The sequence below is a fragment of the Idiotropiscis lumnitzeri genome, chromosome 13 (assembly GCF_059441095.1).
Source record: "Idiotropiscis lumnitzeri isolate Australia: NSW breed Sydney's pygmy pipehorse chromosome 13, RoL_Ilum_1.0, whole genome shotgun sequence".
NCBI classification, from domain to species: Eukaryota; Metazoa; Chordata; class Actinopteri; order Syngnathiformes; family Syngnathidae; genus Idiotropiscis; species Idiotropiscis lumnitzeri.
The window spans coordinates 17,052,842-17,067,951 of record NC_142403.1 but is presented as its reverse complement, the minus strand read 5'-3'; the positions used below and the strand labels follow the sequence as shown (position 1 = coordinate 17,067,951).

At 42.0% G+C, this 15,110-nt stretch overlaps 4 protein-coding genes across 9 annotated transcripts in view; 3 read left to right on the top strand and 1 right to left on the bottom strand.

The window, feature by feature from the left end:
- echdc2 (enoyl CoA hydratase domain containing 2) overlaps positions 1-5,509 on the top strand; it is a 36,854-nt gene extending 31,345 nt beyond the window's left edge. The window contains exons 10-16 of one of the 5 annotated variants that reach the window (XR_015846267.1): positions 197-247; positions 322-369; positions 3,461-3,505; positions 3,617-3,686; positions 3,762-3,894; positions 4,341-4,405; positions 4,625-5,509. Coding sequence is in view for 2 of the 5 variants with exons in the window: in XM_088312396.1 (XP_088168522.1) it covers positions 197-247; positions 322-369; positions 3,461-3,505; positions 3,617-3,667 (195 nt within the window). In the remaining 3 variants the exon portion in view is untranslated. Of the gene's footprint in view, positions 1-196; positions 248-321; positions 370-474; positions 787-3,460; positions 3,506-3,616; positions 3,687-3,761; positions 3,910-4,340; positions 4,406-4,624 lie in introns of those variants that run through there. The other 4 variants (XR_015846268.1, XR_015846269.1, XM_088312396.1 and 1 more) reach the window with 4 other exon arrangements.
- On the bottom strand, positions 706-8,627 carry zyg11 (zyg-11 family member, cell cycle regulator). Its single transcript, XM_088312394.1, has 18 exons — positions 8,248-8,627; positions 8,000-8,165; positions 7,530-7,741; positions 6,983-7,300; positions 6,793-6,906; positions 6,501-6,617; positions 6,030-6,170; positions 5,780-5,956; positions 5,172-5,236; positions 4,973-5,072; positions 4,859-4,909; positions 4,619-4,780; positions 4,335-4,382; positions 3,747-3,944; positions 3,611-3,663; positions 2,986-3,083; positions 2,289-2,496; positions 706-2,150 (listed from the first exon to the last, which is right to left on the bottom strand). Exons 1-17 carry the CDS (start codon positions 8,269-8,271, stop codon positions 2,315-2,317), a joined length of 2,226 nt encoding a protein of 741 aa, XP_088168520.1. The 5' UTR covers positions 8,272-8,627; the 3' UTR covers positions 706-2,150; positions 2,289-2,314.
- Positions 6,783-10,759, top strand: coa7 (cytochrome c oxidase assembly factor 7). The gene is made up of 4 exons (XM_088312401.1): positions 6,783-7,694; positions 8,025-9,528; positions 9,608-9,748; positions 10,244-10,759. Exons 2-4 carry the CDS (start codon positions 9,423-9,425, stop codon positions 10,690-10,692), a joined length of 696 nt encoding a protein of 231 aa, XP_088168527.1. The 5' UTR covers positions 6,783-7,694; positions 8,025-9,422; the 3' UTR covers positions 10,693-10,759.
- An 866-nt stretch (positions 10,760-11,625) lies between these two features.
- The window catches only part of ralgps2 (Ral GEF with PH domain and SH3 binding motif 2), a 55,047-nt gene continuing 51,562 nt past the window's right edge, over positions 11,626-15,110 (top strand). For both annotated transcript variants that reach the window (XM_088313740.1, XM_088313739.1), the window contains exon 1: positions 11,626-11,817. The gene's annotated coding sequence lies outside the window, so the exon portion shown is untranslated. The remainder of the gene's footprint in view (positions 11,818-15,110) is intronic.

Genomic DNA, 15,110 nt, shown 5'->3' with positions numbered 1-15,110 from the left:
TTTTCCCTAAAAAAATGTTTGAAATTCAAAATGTTTGACTTTTAAAACGTTTTTTTTTTTCCGTGAAATTTTTGCTTCAAAATTCAGTACCATGGATCCGCTTTTTTTTTTTTTTTATTGTTTCTGTGCACACAATTAGCACCACTTACGAATTTTCGTGATTTGATTGGAGTCAAATGACCAAACTATCCTTCAGGCTCCCATCGCTGTGCGGATGGCCAAAGAGGCGATGAACAGAGGCGTGGAGGTACCCAAGTTGTTGAGTACTGTTGACATTTTCTACCGATTTGATGCCCAAAATGACATTTGACTCTTAACTAGGTTGACATCACCTCAGCGATGGCCATAGAGAGGATGTGCTACGCTCAGGTAAAACGATAACTCCACTCAAGCACAGGTTTCAACTCTTGTGTTGCTCTCATTAGCTTGCGCAGGTGTACCTAATCAAGATGGCGGGTGTGTCGACCATTTCAGGTCATCCCGACACGGGACAGGCAGGAGGGAATGGCGGCCTTCATAGAGAAGAGATCTCCGCGATACATTGGCAAATAAGATGATTTTTTTTTTTTTATATGCGCTAACAACTACTCATTCAAGAATCGGTGCAAAATGGCACGTATAAGACGAGTCAGCTAAAAAAAAAAATATATATATATTATTTCCTGATTAGAAATCATGACCAATAGCATCAAAGTGGATACTAGCGGCCTTTTTTCTTTTTTATTACAATGACTCAAAACAATAGTATCCAATAAAATAAATGTGATGCACCTCTTAACACGCTAATACAGTTTCTCTTTTAAAGCTTATTTACACATTCCGTTACTGCTGTGAAGCTAACACACATGCTCACTTACAGGGATAAAATCATAACGTTACGAGAAAAATGTCAGATGCATTTGTGGCTGTGTGACTAAAATAAAATCCGGGAATGAAGTTGTAAAGTTAAGAGAATAAAATCATGACATTACCGGAACAAATTTTAGTCACAGGAACAGTCAGAACGCTTGAGAATGTTTAGTTTTTTTCTAGAATAAAGTCTTAAAGTTACAAGAATAAAGTCGCGCAGTTGAAATACTAACGTCAGGAAAAATATAGTAGAAACAAGTTTTAAGATTATTGTCGAAACAGAAAAAATGTGAGTTCTAATGAATAGAACAAGAATACATTTTATGAGACTACAATGTAACATACCAAAGTCATAACGTTACAAGAATTGTTACAACATTGCGGGAATTAAAAAAAAAAAAAAGCCTGGAAATTGCGCTAGTAAACGTAACGTCACAAGAATAAACTTGCAAGGTAACGTCATGAAAATAAGAGAATAAAGTCGTAACAATTTAAGGACGCCCTTGCAGTCATAATAGTCGCAAAGTTGTGAGAGTAAAGGGTTGTAAATACTGCTCGAATAAAGTCGGGAAGTTAAAACAATAGTCATAATTTAAAACAAAAAAAAAAGTCAAGTGTCGATTTATGTAAAAATTCATCCATTCTGATCTAATATGACAACTTTATTTTTGTAAAATTAAGACTTGCTCCTAATTTTAGACTTGATTCTAGACGGCATTTGCCAGTAAAACAACCAATGATTTTCGCGGTATTAAAAATGTCATGAGAATAAACTGAAAACATTATGAGACCTTTTGAGCGGAAAAGAAAAGTACAAAAACATGAAGAGAATCCGGCAGTTATGAAACCAAAGTCATAATGTAATGAGCACAAGTATGAGTTATAAAAATTCTGCCGTATAGAATTTCAACTTTTTCCTGAGATGACACTTCATTGACGACTCTTTTTCTCGTAAAATTACAAATGATCCTTTGTAGTATTCGTACTTTACATTGTAACCAAAGCATACCACATTTACGCATCCGTCACTCTATTGCCATTCTGTATAGCTTAGAATACATTTTTCCCCCCCCACCTCTGTTTCATATTTTTTGTGTTTTCATTTTACAGCACTTAAGTAACATTGCGGCATGCGCAAGCTCATCAAACAAGAACAAAATCTCATCGACTTTGAAGCGTACTTGTAACATTCGTCATGGAATATAAATAAGTTTCGTGTGCAAACAACTGCTTATTCTCTGCCCGTTCATTTTTTTTTTTTTTTTCCCAAAAGAGAAACTCACTCGGGTCTTGCAGGGTACCTGAAAAACAAAAAAGAATTACAAGCCGTTAAGAGGGGGAGTATATTTTTTTTGAAGGGTTCCTATATATTTATTTTGTATTTCAGTATGATTTCCGAAAAATTAAACCAAGATGCATCAAAATTATACCACCACTACCTCAATTTAAGCCACCCTGGTGTAGTTTAATGATGAGGCGGAAGGCGAGCGGCGGTGGGCTGGCCCGTGCGTGCTCGGTGGCGTTCTAGGCTTTCCAAAATGCTCTCCGTAAGCTGCCCGACGTCGGGGTGTGTCTGCGGGTTGGCGTGCACCCGCTCCAGCTGCTGCAGGCCGCCTTCGTCCAACAGCATACTGCAATAGCGCCCGGCTGCATGCACACACACCAGTACAAACACACTAAAAATCGCACTAAATATTGTTAAATCCCGCCTATTTGCGAGTCACTCACTTTCATGCGTTTTTTCTTTTTTTTTTTTTTGGGCGGGGGGGGTTCAACCGAACTAAAACTACTCACGGAAAAACATCCCTATTTCGCTTCTTTTTTTTTCATAAGCAATCTGTGAGCCATTTATTGATTTTTTTTTTTTTTTTTTTTTTTTTTTAAGGGTAATGTAAGATGAGAATTGCTATCTAGAATCTTGAACTGAGCAAAGCTGTTATTTGTAATTTATTTAGTGCATAAATTATTTTGTAGTTTTGAACAACAACAAAAATACAGATCAAGGAACGAATAAAGGTTATAATTATTAATAATTTCCAGAGAATTGGAGAGAGGGAAAAAAAAAACTCCCCCAAATTTTTTTTTTCATGTCATTGTGTGTAATCCGATCCCCAGAGCTTGTACACGGTGTCTCACCGTTTTTGCTGCAGACATGTTGCATGGCCCACGCAGCCCACAGCTGAACTCCTGGCGTGTGGAAGCACTCCAGCAAGGGAAAGAAGGGATTAAACGACCTACAGGACAACATACAACACATATATAAATCAACAATATTTTCATGCAGTGTGATATCTTTGGACATTTTAAGCCTGTATCCCACTGAGAGGGGAAGGTAACAAATGGTGATTTTTATTTTCTTTTTTTCTCCCATCAAGGATCGTTCAAGGTCGTAAAGATGTTTCGTCAGGGATTAACAATTTTTTCTTGTTTGCAGATGAATTATGAACAAATGCAAAATGTTAATTATTTGTGTGATGTTATTCTCAAACGGTTCGACAACCTTTCTTCTGTATGAAAATGGAGGGAATTTTCGCTTTAATCATTGTTTAAAACAATGTTATAATTTTTTTTAACATACTCTCCTTTTTATTTCATCCCTTCAAACTGACAGAGGGCGGTGCTTAAAGCATTGAGCATTCCCTCCAAGCATGCCCAGGTAACGTTAAGTGCTTTCAGAACCAGCCCGTCGGTCATTTAGGATTCATAGAACGTTTCGATGGATATCCACGAAAAGCCCTAACGGCTTCCCATAATTTCTTACCTGTAGGCCACCATCTCGCAGTCAGGCGCAGGCCACTTCATGATGACGTCATGCTAGCAGAAGAGCAACCCGCGAGGTCACTTTTATTCATTTTTTTTTTTTTGTAAAATCACACTTTCCTATTTGTCACTCTTACCAACTGCTCCAGCAGGGAGGATCGGAGTTCCGGGCCGAGCGTCCAAGCGTCCTTTCCCCGTGACATCAGGTGCGCCAGGATGCCGGCGGCAAAGTAGCTCACCTCCACCTCGGGGCTGTGCAGCAGAGTCCTGATGTGGTCCAGGAAGGTGAGGACCATCAATTCGCAATGCAGCTCGCCCACCTCCGCTATGTTGTTCTAGAACACCACAATGGACATTTACAACAAGTCCCAATTTCGATTTGCATACCTTAAGTTTCGTACAGTGAACCTCCACGTGTTCACGATTGGGCATTCACGAATTTGATTTTTTTTTTTTAATCCGTTATTTGCTGACAGATTTGCTCATCACAGTTTTTGTTCGCACGCCAATGCAATAATATAAATAGTGTTACTTTGGCGCCATCTGTTGGAATCTTATTACATTTATTTCATTGTGATTTTTGGCTGCATTTGAAAAAGTCCAATTTAGTTGGCGGTACATCAGTCAGTCCAAAGTGAAAGAATCATTAGAAGTTTTGCAACTGTTCATGATGGAGCTTATTTATTTATTTTTAGCAATTTTCTCCAATAATATAAATTGCTCACCAACAGACCCAGGACCTTCTGCTGAATGGACGACTCGTTAGGGAAGGACTGTCAAGAAAGGGTAAAACAAAGTGAGTCACTCCTCCCACACAGACATACATGAAGAGGAGATCATGTGGCATGGCTAACATGATGGTGTGCATGATTAATAAACATCTGCTGCACATAATTTTAGAAACAATACACCACCAGTGGAACCACAACTTAAAATTAAAAAGGATTCCAACTGAAAATATTGCAATGGCACATTGTGTGTGCGTGTGTGGCCTTGTGTCTGCCTCTACCTCTAGAACCTTGATGAACAGATCGAGTCCTTGGTTCTCAATAAAATGGCGGCAAGTTGTCGGCGACTCGTCGGTGAGGTTCCAGAGGGCGCTCAGGGTGAATTTGAGGGTGGCGTCGACCATGCCCTGAGTGGCCTTCTGACGCACAATGTGGAGCAATTGCTGAGGGCGACCAAACGGCAGAACGCATTTAAACCATGACAGGTGACAACTCTGATGAACTCAAATTTGGATTGTTACCTTGACAATGAACAACTCTGCTCCGAGCTGAGCCGTTTGCTCTGTGGACAACTGGGGAAGACGTTCAATAATTAAAAAAAAAAAAAAACATATTTAGAAAAAATAGAAGCATACCTTGGCAGCCAGTATGGAAATGATTGCCACAGCCATCCTTTGCATGTTTTGGTCCTCGTGATTGCAGAGCCACTGCATTACCAGTTTTGCAGCCTCAAACCTTGACAATGCGCACCAAAAAACTTTCTTTCTAAAGGCTGCAATTTTTTGGTAAATGTGCGTACCTAATGTTTTGGCCGGTGAAGCGCTCACTTCATACCTGTTGAACGGCACCTCTTGTAAAATGCGGTCGCTGCACAGAGACAGCAGGCAGTTCTTCTGCAACTGGAAAGCAGAGAGGAACAACAGCATGTATGTGGCGGTCGTAGGGAGTGCACACGTACTATTGAGCCATCAAGTCTAGCAACACATTGGATGACGAGTCTCACGTCGTTGCTATTTTTGGTGCGAGTTGACATGCAATCCACATCTTTCTGTTGTGCTCCTGATGTGGTAAGGAGTGCATACAGGAAAGTGGAGGCCATACACCCTCCTGAGCCGACATGTGTAGCTTCAAACTGGATAGTGTGAGGCTCATATTGTTGCTGTTTTTTGGCAGAAGATAATCTTTGATGGTGTACTGCGTGCATACAGACAAGTAGAGGTCATACACACTCCTGGCCAGTATGTCTAGTCCCTTATACCATTGCTATTTTTTGATAAGGTTCATCTGTATGCCATTGTTGGGAGTGCATACGAGCAACTGGAGGCAATACATACGAATGCACCAACATATTTAGTGCCATTTAGATTTCTTTAAAAACTGTTGAGCCCATTTAAACTGCGTTGTTAACCAAAACAGCAGCATCAAGTGACTCAAGTCCCTACCTGCTGGTGGTTGGGGAAGGTTCTCATGGCCTCCAGCAGGAGCTGAGTGACGGTACTGAGCAGGCGGACGGGCATCCCGGCAGCCAAATCCTGCTTGGTCAGGTTGAAGACGCAGGCGCTGGCCGCTAGCTGGACGTTGAGCGTGGCCTGGTGGTTCTTCATGCCGAGGACCACCAGCTGGAAAAACATTTTTCCAGTCAAGCGCCAGCGAATGCGGAATTGCGCTTGACTCGGCCGTGTGGGTCCTCACCTTTAAAATGTCAGGCCGAGGCTTCTCCATGACGTGCGTGAGGCTGAAGAGATGAAAGAGCGCCTCTCTCACGAAGCCCTCCCGCTCGCTATAGCGGCGGAGCGCCTCGCAAATCTGCGTTTCGTTGGCTTCCCCCGTCACCTGGTCAAGCAAACACAAATTTTTATTTCATCGTTCAAAATCGATTTAACCATAACAAGCAATTATTTAAAAGTGTCATTTTTATTTTAACATTTTGTTTATGTAAAATGGTGAATTTTAATAAAATTTAATTTTATTTATAATTTAATCAAATTGTTTAATAAAATATATATCTTATTTAGATGCACTAATTATAAATAATCAGACAATAATTTAATTTAAAAAAAACCGTCAAATTTAATTCACTTTAATTTAGGAAAAAAACGGCTAAATGAACGCAACAAAGTCGTCAAGAACAGTGACGGCAGGAGAAGAAAAATCGAATCCTACTTTCAGATTTCCGTCTCCAGAGAGGAATTCGGAAAAGCCGGCATCCGTGGCCAGAAGTCCAAAAAATGTCATTTGCGGTCTCTCATCCACAAACGCCTTCACAGCAGCGTCGGTCACCTGTAAAAAGATTTTTTTTTTTAAAGAACAAAAAATACTTTTTAATGGCTAGTATGCACAATGTGTGCCTTGGCCTAACAAAGATGTGGAAAAACTGGAAAACAGTCATTTAATTTCAAGTTGTGGAATTTTTTCTTTTTTTTCTTTTTTTTTTTTAAATATACTTTTGGGTTACCTGTTTCCTCCCCGACACATCCAGGGAAACAAGGGCTGGAAGTATACCGGGTTTACTGAGCAGCTGACGCGCAACATCAGAGGTGAACTGTTTGTCATCGCTGATATCCAGGTGCTGCCCATAAACACACATACAACAAAAATAAATGAAATCGCCGGACCCTCTGCGTTGGAGCTCCCCGTTCGCTCACCTGCAACATGTCGAGCTGGCCGATGACTGCCAGCAGCTGCGCACTGCTCATCTCCAGCCTCTTCAGCTGATGCAGCGTGAGCGAGCGCAGCCTCTCCTTCAGGCCCAGCAACGGGTTCAGGTTGGTGACCGACGTGTTGGACAAATCCAGGCTCTCCAGCCGCGGAAGCGAGCACACGTCAGCCAGACCCGAGTCGTAGAAGTCCACGTTGGCCAGGGAGAGCGAGCGCAGGCCTTGGAGGGCGCTGAAGCCGTGGCGGCTCGGCTCCTCCAGGGAGGACATGGTGAGGCCCGTTAGCACCAGGCGCTGGAGGGACTCCTGCGATGCGGGAGATGCACAGGGTTCATCTGTCTCTCCTTGTGAGGAGTGCATACAAGAATGTGGAGGCTGGACACTACCGTGTCTATCTGCCAGTCACATGATTGCTATTGGTTGTTGGACATAAGGTGTATTTGTATATCTGCTGTGCTCTCGACTTTGTAGGGAGAGAATACAGGCAAGTTTAGGCCATGTTGCCTAGGGTCAATTTCCAAGCAATATGAAATACCTGACAAAATTTATTGGTGGCCAACCCGTGCAGAATGTCGGGGATGGTGAGGTCGGCGTTGACCCGGGCGGCATCCAGCTCTGACAGTCTGTGAGAACAGAGGGCTCGCTGGAAAGCCTCGGCGGATATGCGCGCCGTGCGGACGCACGCCCGCCTCAGCCGCAGGTACTCGCAGTTCCGAAACACGCCAACTGTGCTGTCATTCAGCAGACCTGTCATCGATATGCACAATTATTTTTTCATACTACATTGCTCGGTTTAATTTCAGACTGACAACATTTATCACTTTGTTGTTGAGCTCACAATGTTGTAGGGAGTTCAAACAAGCAAGAGGAGGTCAAACTATTGTAGGGCTGACGTAAAGTAACCTTTTTAGAATCAATTATCCTCAGAGTATTTTGAACGGATGTAGCTGTATTTCTGAAATACAGAGTATAGCTATTGGCACGTCTGATATGTCGTATGTTTACCCTCGGTTGCCATTTTGGCCAGCAGTTGATCCGCGAGCTCCTGGGGGAAGAGAGCGGCCTCTCGGAAGCACAAGGACCCGTCGGCGCGCTTCACGCACAAGCACTCCAGGTTCTGGCTCACGAAGGTGAGGCACAGGTCGGTCAGGCTCGCCGGGGATGCCTCATCCTGCAGACCACACAGCAGCACCTCGTCAAGCATAGAAAGCAGTCGAACGTAAAGCCCAAAACGGAGAGAAAGCGAAACCTACCGCATTGAGAAAACTGGAGGCCATTGTAGCGGAACTATTCTAGTTTATTCGACAGGGGGGAATGTTGTCCTCACAGGCTGTGGAGTGACTCCAGTTTGGCCGAGCCTCACGCCCGAACGCCGGGTCAACTACCGAAGAGACGGCCGGGGAAGCTAACGAGGCTAACTAGCTAGCTCACTTGTTGTCGCCTCCGTTCGCGCTCCGAACCACAGCGTCGACGACTTTCCACTTTGTTGAAAATCATGTTTGAGGGTACAGTTTGAATATTATGTCAATAGCAGCGTCGTAAGCGCGGTTTTGTGAGTTTACGCGGAACAAGTAGTCAGGTCTAATTTTGCCGTGACAGACCGTAAACAAAATGTCACAACTCCGGAAGTAGTTTAACGCGAAGAGGTGGATCTACGGAAACCGGTGAGGGTCTGTTTAAAAAAAATAATCTTTGTGACAAGCGACATAATTTACTCTGATTTTTTTGGAATATTCAGAATTAATTGTTTGGTAGTGAATTACTTTCCTTTCCTTTTAATTAACAACAAAATAAAAGCCTACATCTACATGGTCACAAACCTGGAGTAAACGAGGAGCCGAGTCTTTTTACCTGCGCTTTTTACCACAAACTTAATTTTTATATTGCATAACATTATACACGAAGCGTTTAATAAAAAAAAAACGTTTTTCCTACACGTGTATAGAATGAAAACAATGTGTGCATGATTCAGGTTGCATTTTTTCAGACTTTTGTCTTTTCATAATAGATGCAATAAAAACGTTTTTCCCCCATTACTGTAAGAATAACCAATAAGTATGAAACATTGAACGGATTATCTACAGAAGCCGACGAGGGGCTGGAACAAAAACAGGAAGTAGTATGTGGAGAGTCGCGTCTACGGAAGTCCGTAAGGGATTCACCGGGAGCAGCATGTTAAATGCTATTTTGTCTTCATCCTCGCTCTTTGACCTTCATAAGGTTATTTTTTTTATGATAGTTGGATTGCATTTGCATTGCAGGTAATTTATGTCAATGTATATTTCTCCTGGTGCGGAAGATAGCTTAAAAGTTTTACCGTTGAAAATCAGGCCGTATATAACATAGCAAGGTCACAACAAGAAAGTGGACGAGGAGCGTTGGAGTTCATTACATCACTGAACATCAAAATTAAACAGTGAACATCCAAATGGCGGGGCTCATTAACTTTGAAGATGAGAAAGAAGTGGAGCAGTTTCTGGATAATTTGGGTGTGGAGTACAGCTACCAGTGCCACAAGGATAATGACCCCGAAGGTAAAAAAAAATAAGAAGACACATTAATTCAGTATTTATATGCAAAGTATATGTGGTTTTTACTCAAAGTGTTTGTCAGGATGCCAGAGGTTAGCAGATTACATGGAAGGAGTGAAGCGGAACTACGAAGCTACTGCACAGGTGCTCAAGCACAACTGTGACAAACATACTCATGCAGAAAGTTGCTACAAGCTCGGGGCTTACCATGTCACAGGCAAAGGTACAAATTATTTCTCTCTCTCTCTCTCTCTCTATCGAAATGCTTCGCTCATGATCCAAAGTATACCACATCATATATGTACCTAAGAGTATTGGGGACATTCAACGATGGAGGGAAAAAAATGGAGAGAAAACTTACATTAGAAGGAAAAGTTTGTATTCTCAGAAAATATGCCAAGAAAAAGGGTTAAAACATTACTGGAAATTATTACTTTTACAACAAAGAGCCACAATGTTAGTTATGTGCTGTTATGATTTTTTCCCAATATTAAGGCTCCCCCTAAAAATAATCTTCATAATAAATTATCATTTTAAAATAATACTCATATGTAAATGTGCAAAAAAATATTGACGTTTTAATACATTTGAAAATGTTCTCAAACTTCTACAACTTTTATTTTCAAAATAATATATTTTTTTGCCTCATTTGATGATATTAGCAATAAAATAAAAAAAATGTCCCCACATTATTAAGGATGGCAAATATTCCCACCAGGTGGTGTGAGCAAGTGCCTGAAAAGCGCCTACTCATGCTTCATGCGAGCTTGCGACGCTGGAGGAAAGAAGTCCACCGACGCCTGCCACAACGTGGGTCTGCTTGCTCATGATGGGCGGGCCATGGAGGACGGCGCCCCTGAGCCGGACGCCGCCCGCCGTTACTACGAGAGGGCGTGTGCAGGCGGCTTCGCCCCGTCCTGCTTCAACCTCAGCGCCTTGTACATCAATGGCAATGCCAAAGGGATCAAGCCGGACATGGCGACGGCGCTCAAGTACGCAACACGGGCCTGCGAGCTGGGACACGTTTGGGGCTGCGCCAACGCTAGCCGTATGTACAAGTTGGGTGACGGCACCGAGAAAGATGACAAGAAGGCGGAGGAGCTGAAGAATCGAGCCAGGGAACTGCACGGTTTGCAAAAGGAGAAGCAGCTCAAATTTGGGGAATGACAACAAAAGACGTGTATGCATGCGTGTGTGAAACTGAAAGTGTAAAAATAAACAAATACATGGTGAATTTCTCATTAACTCAAACTTCTACAACTTGAAGAAGTGTGAGAAAAATCACAATAGTACGTATAAAAAAAGTCAAACAGAAAAGTTGTAATAAGTGAAAAAGTTGCAATGTCACAAAAATATTGCATACAACGCGAGGTTGTCTGACTACATAAAGGCTGCAATATTACGAGAACATTTTAAATGTTAGAGGGTAAAAAAAAATTACATGCAAACGGAGAATTTAATGAGAAAAAAAAATAAGAAAATAAAAGGAAAATGTAAAAACAAAATGTAAAAAGTTTCACTGTAACTTATGGATATGAAATGAGCAATTACAAAATGAGTTTCAAGAATTAAGTGTTAGTAAGGAATATAACTGAATTATAAAATACTTATTCAAGAGCCAACTACTTCTTGAAAAAAATCTAAATATAAACAAATAGTAATATGCTTTTTTTATATTACGATCAAATACATATATCAGAAAACAAGGTCCCTTTCAACAAAATACGTGCACATGTGCAGTATTTTTTTTAATGCCATTCCATACCTTTGAAAAATATTGTAAAAAGAATGTAGTGTAGTATTTTGACCACCAGGTGGAGTCAGACTAAAAGGCAGCCTTTTGTAATCCTGTTAAGCGACCTGAATTAATTTGACTGTGGAAAAAAAGTGACCAGTACGCGTTCCCTGAAATTAGTCTGCCGTCAACAACATCGTCTTTGGGCATGCGAACCATTTGACCATTTATATTTTTATGAAAATTGTAACCATTTCATGCTACATTGACATTCTCGGCCTAGCAAGAACGTAACCCGTGACGTCACATCCGAAGAAGAAGCTCCCTCCACAGATACCAAAGAAGAAGAAGAGGACCAAGCACAAGCACCGCCCCTCCGCCTCTCATCCCCTTGGTCCTCATTCAAAACAGAACACAGCTGTTGAGGGTGCACCGCCCGCCCGCTCGCCCCTCTCTGGTCTATCCTCGGCAACTGCCTCCTACCAACCCCCTAAAACTGTCTCATGAACCCGCTGGAATATCACACGCAGAGAATAACAACGTGCTTTAGTTGTCTGGTGAGTGTTATTTTGTTATTCGTTTGCTCACTTCCCAACCGTCGAGTTGGCTTCTCTACTCTTAACGCAACCCAATGTTATGTGCTGCTATTATTTTTTTGTTCGTATGTTTGTTTTAACGTGCGGCGTTCCCCTACATCAAAGAGGCCAGCGTGTAGTGACGATGATTTTATCGATAGAAGTGATGTTCCCCCCACCACCCATCATTTTTTTTGTTGTTTTATTAAACTGTGCTTTGATATCTGCGTGGAGCTCAGCAGCTATCTCTAATGTCAGCCCACGTGAAGACATTATACGGAGGCCATTAGTTACCGCCGCGGAAGTGCGCTTGAGATATCGCGTACAATATATCGCGCGCTCCCCTCTCGTCCAGCTAGCCACATGCTAATCTAGGTTAAAAAAAGAGCTTGCTTTCTCTTCTTATGGCGCCACTTTAGTCGCATTATGCTTGACTGCTTTTGTTTGAAAGCAGGAGGGGTTCATTTGTGGACTTCGCAGGTGACCACTTGATGTCGTTAGCCTGGCGGCTACAGCAGTTTGTTCCGGCGGTGGGTTGTTGGGTGGTAGTGGAGGTGGAAGCCCCCCTGCGCGGTTAACCCTCGGGGGAGAGCTTTGGGTGTGGCGGAGGTTCTCCCACAAACAATGCTGCGTGTGCATCCAACCATCCTCATGTCTTGAGCGTTTCGTTATCAACAAACAAGACATGAAAACGTAAAGGTCTTAAAAAAGATCTAGCATGCATTAAAGAGGGCATTTAAGCACATTTTGTGGAAACAACGAGTTAAATCTTATTACATTGTATGTATGGCAGTACTTCCTCAACAAGTTTTAAGCCAGCACACATTTTTTTTACAACACAAGTAAAAAAAAAAGCCACCATCAAACAGAAATGTAACCCCCAAAAATGATACATAAGTCAATTATGTGCCTTCTGACATCCAGAGTATTGAATTGTCACTGTGTTTTTGCTGGCATAGATAGAGGCGTAAATATATATGATTTGTTGCCTATAATTAAAAATTTTAACTGTGAATATACTCCCAAACTATGATCGCCAAACTCTTTGTCATCTTACGGCGTTAATGTTCAAAATAAACAGCTTACAGATGATGAGAATCAGGTTTGGGGGGGTTATTGGTAGTGCAAGAATGTTGGGCTGTATTTTGCTGCTTTGAAACTTGTCCAAGTGACATTTCTTACCTATTAGTGATTTTATTATATCTTGCAAAGAAGTAGAAAAAAGTCCCATATATTTTAGGGAAGTTTCCATGGGAGGTTTAGCTATAGAATTGTGCAACTATTAAACATTGAATATTTTATTGGAAATTTAGTGGAGAGCTACTATTTCCTAAGAAAGATTAATAAATACTTTAACAGATAAATAGCTCCCTAAAGTTTTCACGTGTATATAAAGGTTTTCCCAAATTTCATTCTAACTAAAATGTTGGTTTTCCTCTTAATTTTGTTAAAACTAAATGAACAAAACAGTGCACCAAGTTCCCAGCAATTTGGCTCTGAGCCAGCCCCTGACCTCTTATCAGCCGTCAGAATTTTAAAAATGCCTAAATGCTTTAGAATGCCAAATATCAGCCCTGCTGATATTTGGTCTATCCCTAAAAGCAGACATCCTTGCCAAATAGATGACCCTCCTTGCCCACTTGCAAATGTCTTGAACGAAACGATCATATTTGACTTGCCGCTTGAGTGTGCGAGTGCTTTCTCAGTCTCAACACACTTTGAATTAATGTAATGCATATTGTTTTCAATCAATAACAGCAGCACAGAGAGTTATTGTCCTTTAACGGCGTATTCATTTGCTGCCCGACAACTTGCATGTTTGAATAATGTGATATGCAAACTGTTTGCTGTCATGCATACTTTGTAAAAGATGCATTTTCCCAAAACGGCTCAAGACTCCAGAATTCTGGACACTCCGCCTCACTTAACATATGACACAGTGGTCAAGAGTTCAGACTCGTGACCAGACTGCTTGTTGCTGCTGCTGCTTGTTGCGCTAATGCTGAAAGGGCGAAATCAATCTTATTTGGCAGTAGCCGGCCTGCTCCTCCTCTTCCTCCACTTCGTCCTGCACACAGGAATTGTGGATTTATTCATGGCACAGTGCGCCGTAAGGGGCACCTTCCGAAAGGCATTGTTTGATTACATACTGTAAGACTGTGAGATCGTTCCAAAATGGAACACTACAGCTCCTTCAGTTGTAGATTCGAGTAATGGTAGACCATTGCTTTTTTCCAGGCCGATACCGATTATTATTCGTGAGGGCAGATAACCGATATTTCAAGCCGATATTAATTTCTTGAAGAACGGCTAAAAAGCGAGCAGGCAGCTTACTGCTGATTGGCTGCTTCCAACTGCACAAGGAACCAATCAGATGTGTGCTGTGGGTGGGCCAATCTGCTTCTGCATGCAAGGCCACCAGCACATCATCGAGAGAGTTCTGCAGCAAGCTTAAATAAACTAGCTTTTAATTTAACGACTTTGAAAGCCTAAAAAACAAGGCCGATGCCGATAACCGGCCAAATGCCAAATATCGACCCGATAATCGGCCCGGTTGATAATTGGTCTATCACTAGTTTTAGGTGTTCTAGTTTCAAAATAATTCCATGCCATCTCGTCACTACACCTGCCTGTGTTAACCAAGACAAGATGGTCTCCCTGCGACTTTACAAACCTTCCCGCACCTTCTGGACTCGACTAATCCTCGCCATGCCCGCCGCGTGTACCTCCATCTGTTGAGCGCTGTCGTGTAACTGCTCAGCCCAAGGCCTGTAAATGTGATTAGGAGGAGATTACATCTGTATCTGTGTGTGTGTGTGTGTGTGGAATGAAACTCGGAACCAGAGCCTTGTGTATACAAGAGCAACATGGTTGGGCTTTTGCGTCATCAAGTTCAACCCATTCGCTTTCTCAAGTTTTCCCAAAGTGTGCTTTCAATGGTGAACAAAATGTGACAATCTGGTCCACTTTTGGTTCCATTTCAGAATGTTCTTAAAGTGGACCGTCCACTTTCTGGAGATTCTGTTTTACTTTTCTCCCCAAAGTGGGCTAGAATTAGGGCTGGGCGATAAACCGAAAATTTACCGTTACCGAAATTCATTACAATGACCGAAATCATTTTGCCCATGTCGGTAAATTCGGTATTTAAAAAAAAAAAAGAAAAGCCTTTTCTGTCTGCGGCAATGTTCATGCCCCTTTAAGACCGCTACAGCGCCTCTAGTCACGTGACTCCACCCGTCTGATCGAGAAAGAAAACAGACGTCGCTGTCGTAGCT

Coding starts and splice junctions, on each gene's coding strand:
- zyg11 (XM_088312394.1), bottom strand. CDS start 8,271: ATGGCCTCCAGTTTTCTCAATGCG. Junction 7,301..7,529: donor CCACCAATAAATTTTGTCAG/GTATTTCATATT, acceptor CCCGCATCGCAG/GAGTCCCTCCAGCGCCTGGT. Junction 2,497..2,985: donor ACATGTCTGCAGCAAAAACG/GTGAGACACCGT, acceptor GTGTGCATGCAG/CCGGGCGCTATTGCAGTATG.
- coa7 (XM_088312401.1), top strand. CDS start 9,423: ATGGCGGGGCTCATTAACTTTGAAGATGAGAAAGAAGTGGAGCAGTTT. Junction 9,529..9,607: donor CAAGGATAATGACCCCGAAG/GTAAAAAAAAAT, acceptor AGTGTTTGTCAG/GATGCCAGAGGTTAGCAGAT. Junction 9,749..10,243: donor TTACCATGTCACAGGCAAAG/GTACAAATTATT, acceptor TATTCCCACCAG/GTGGTGTGAGCAAGTGCCTG.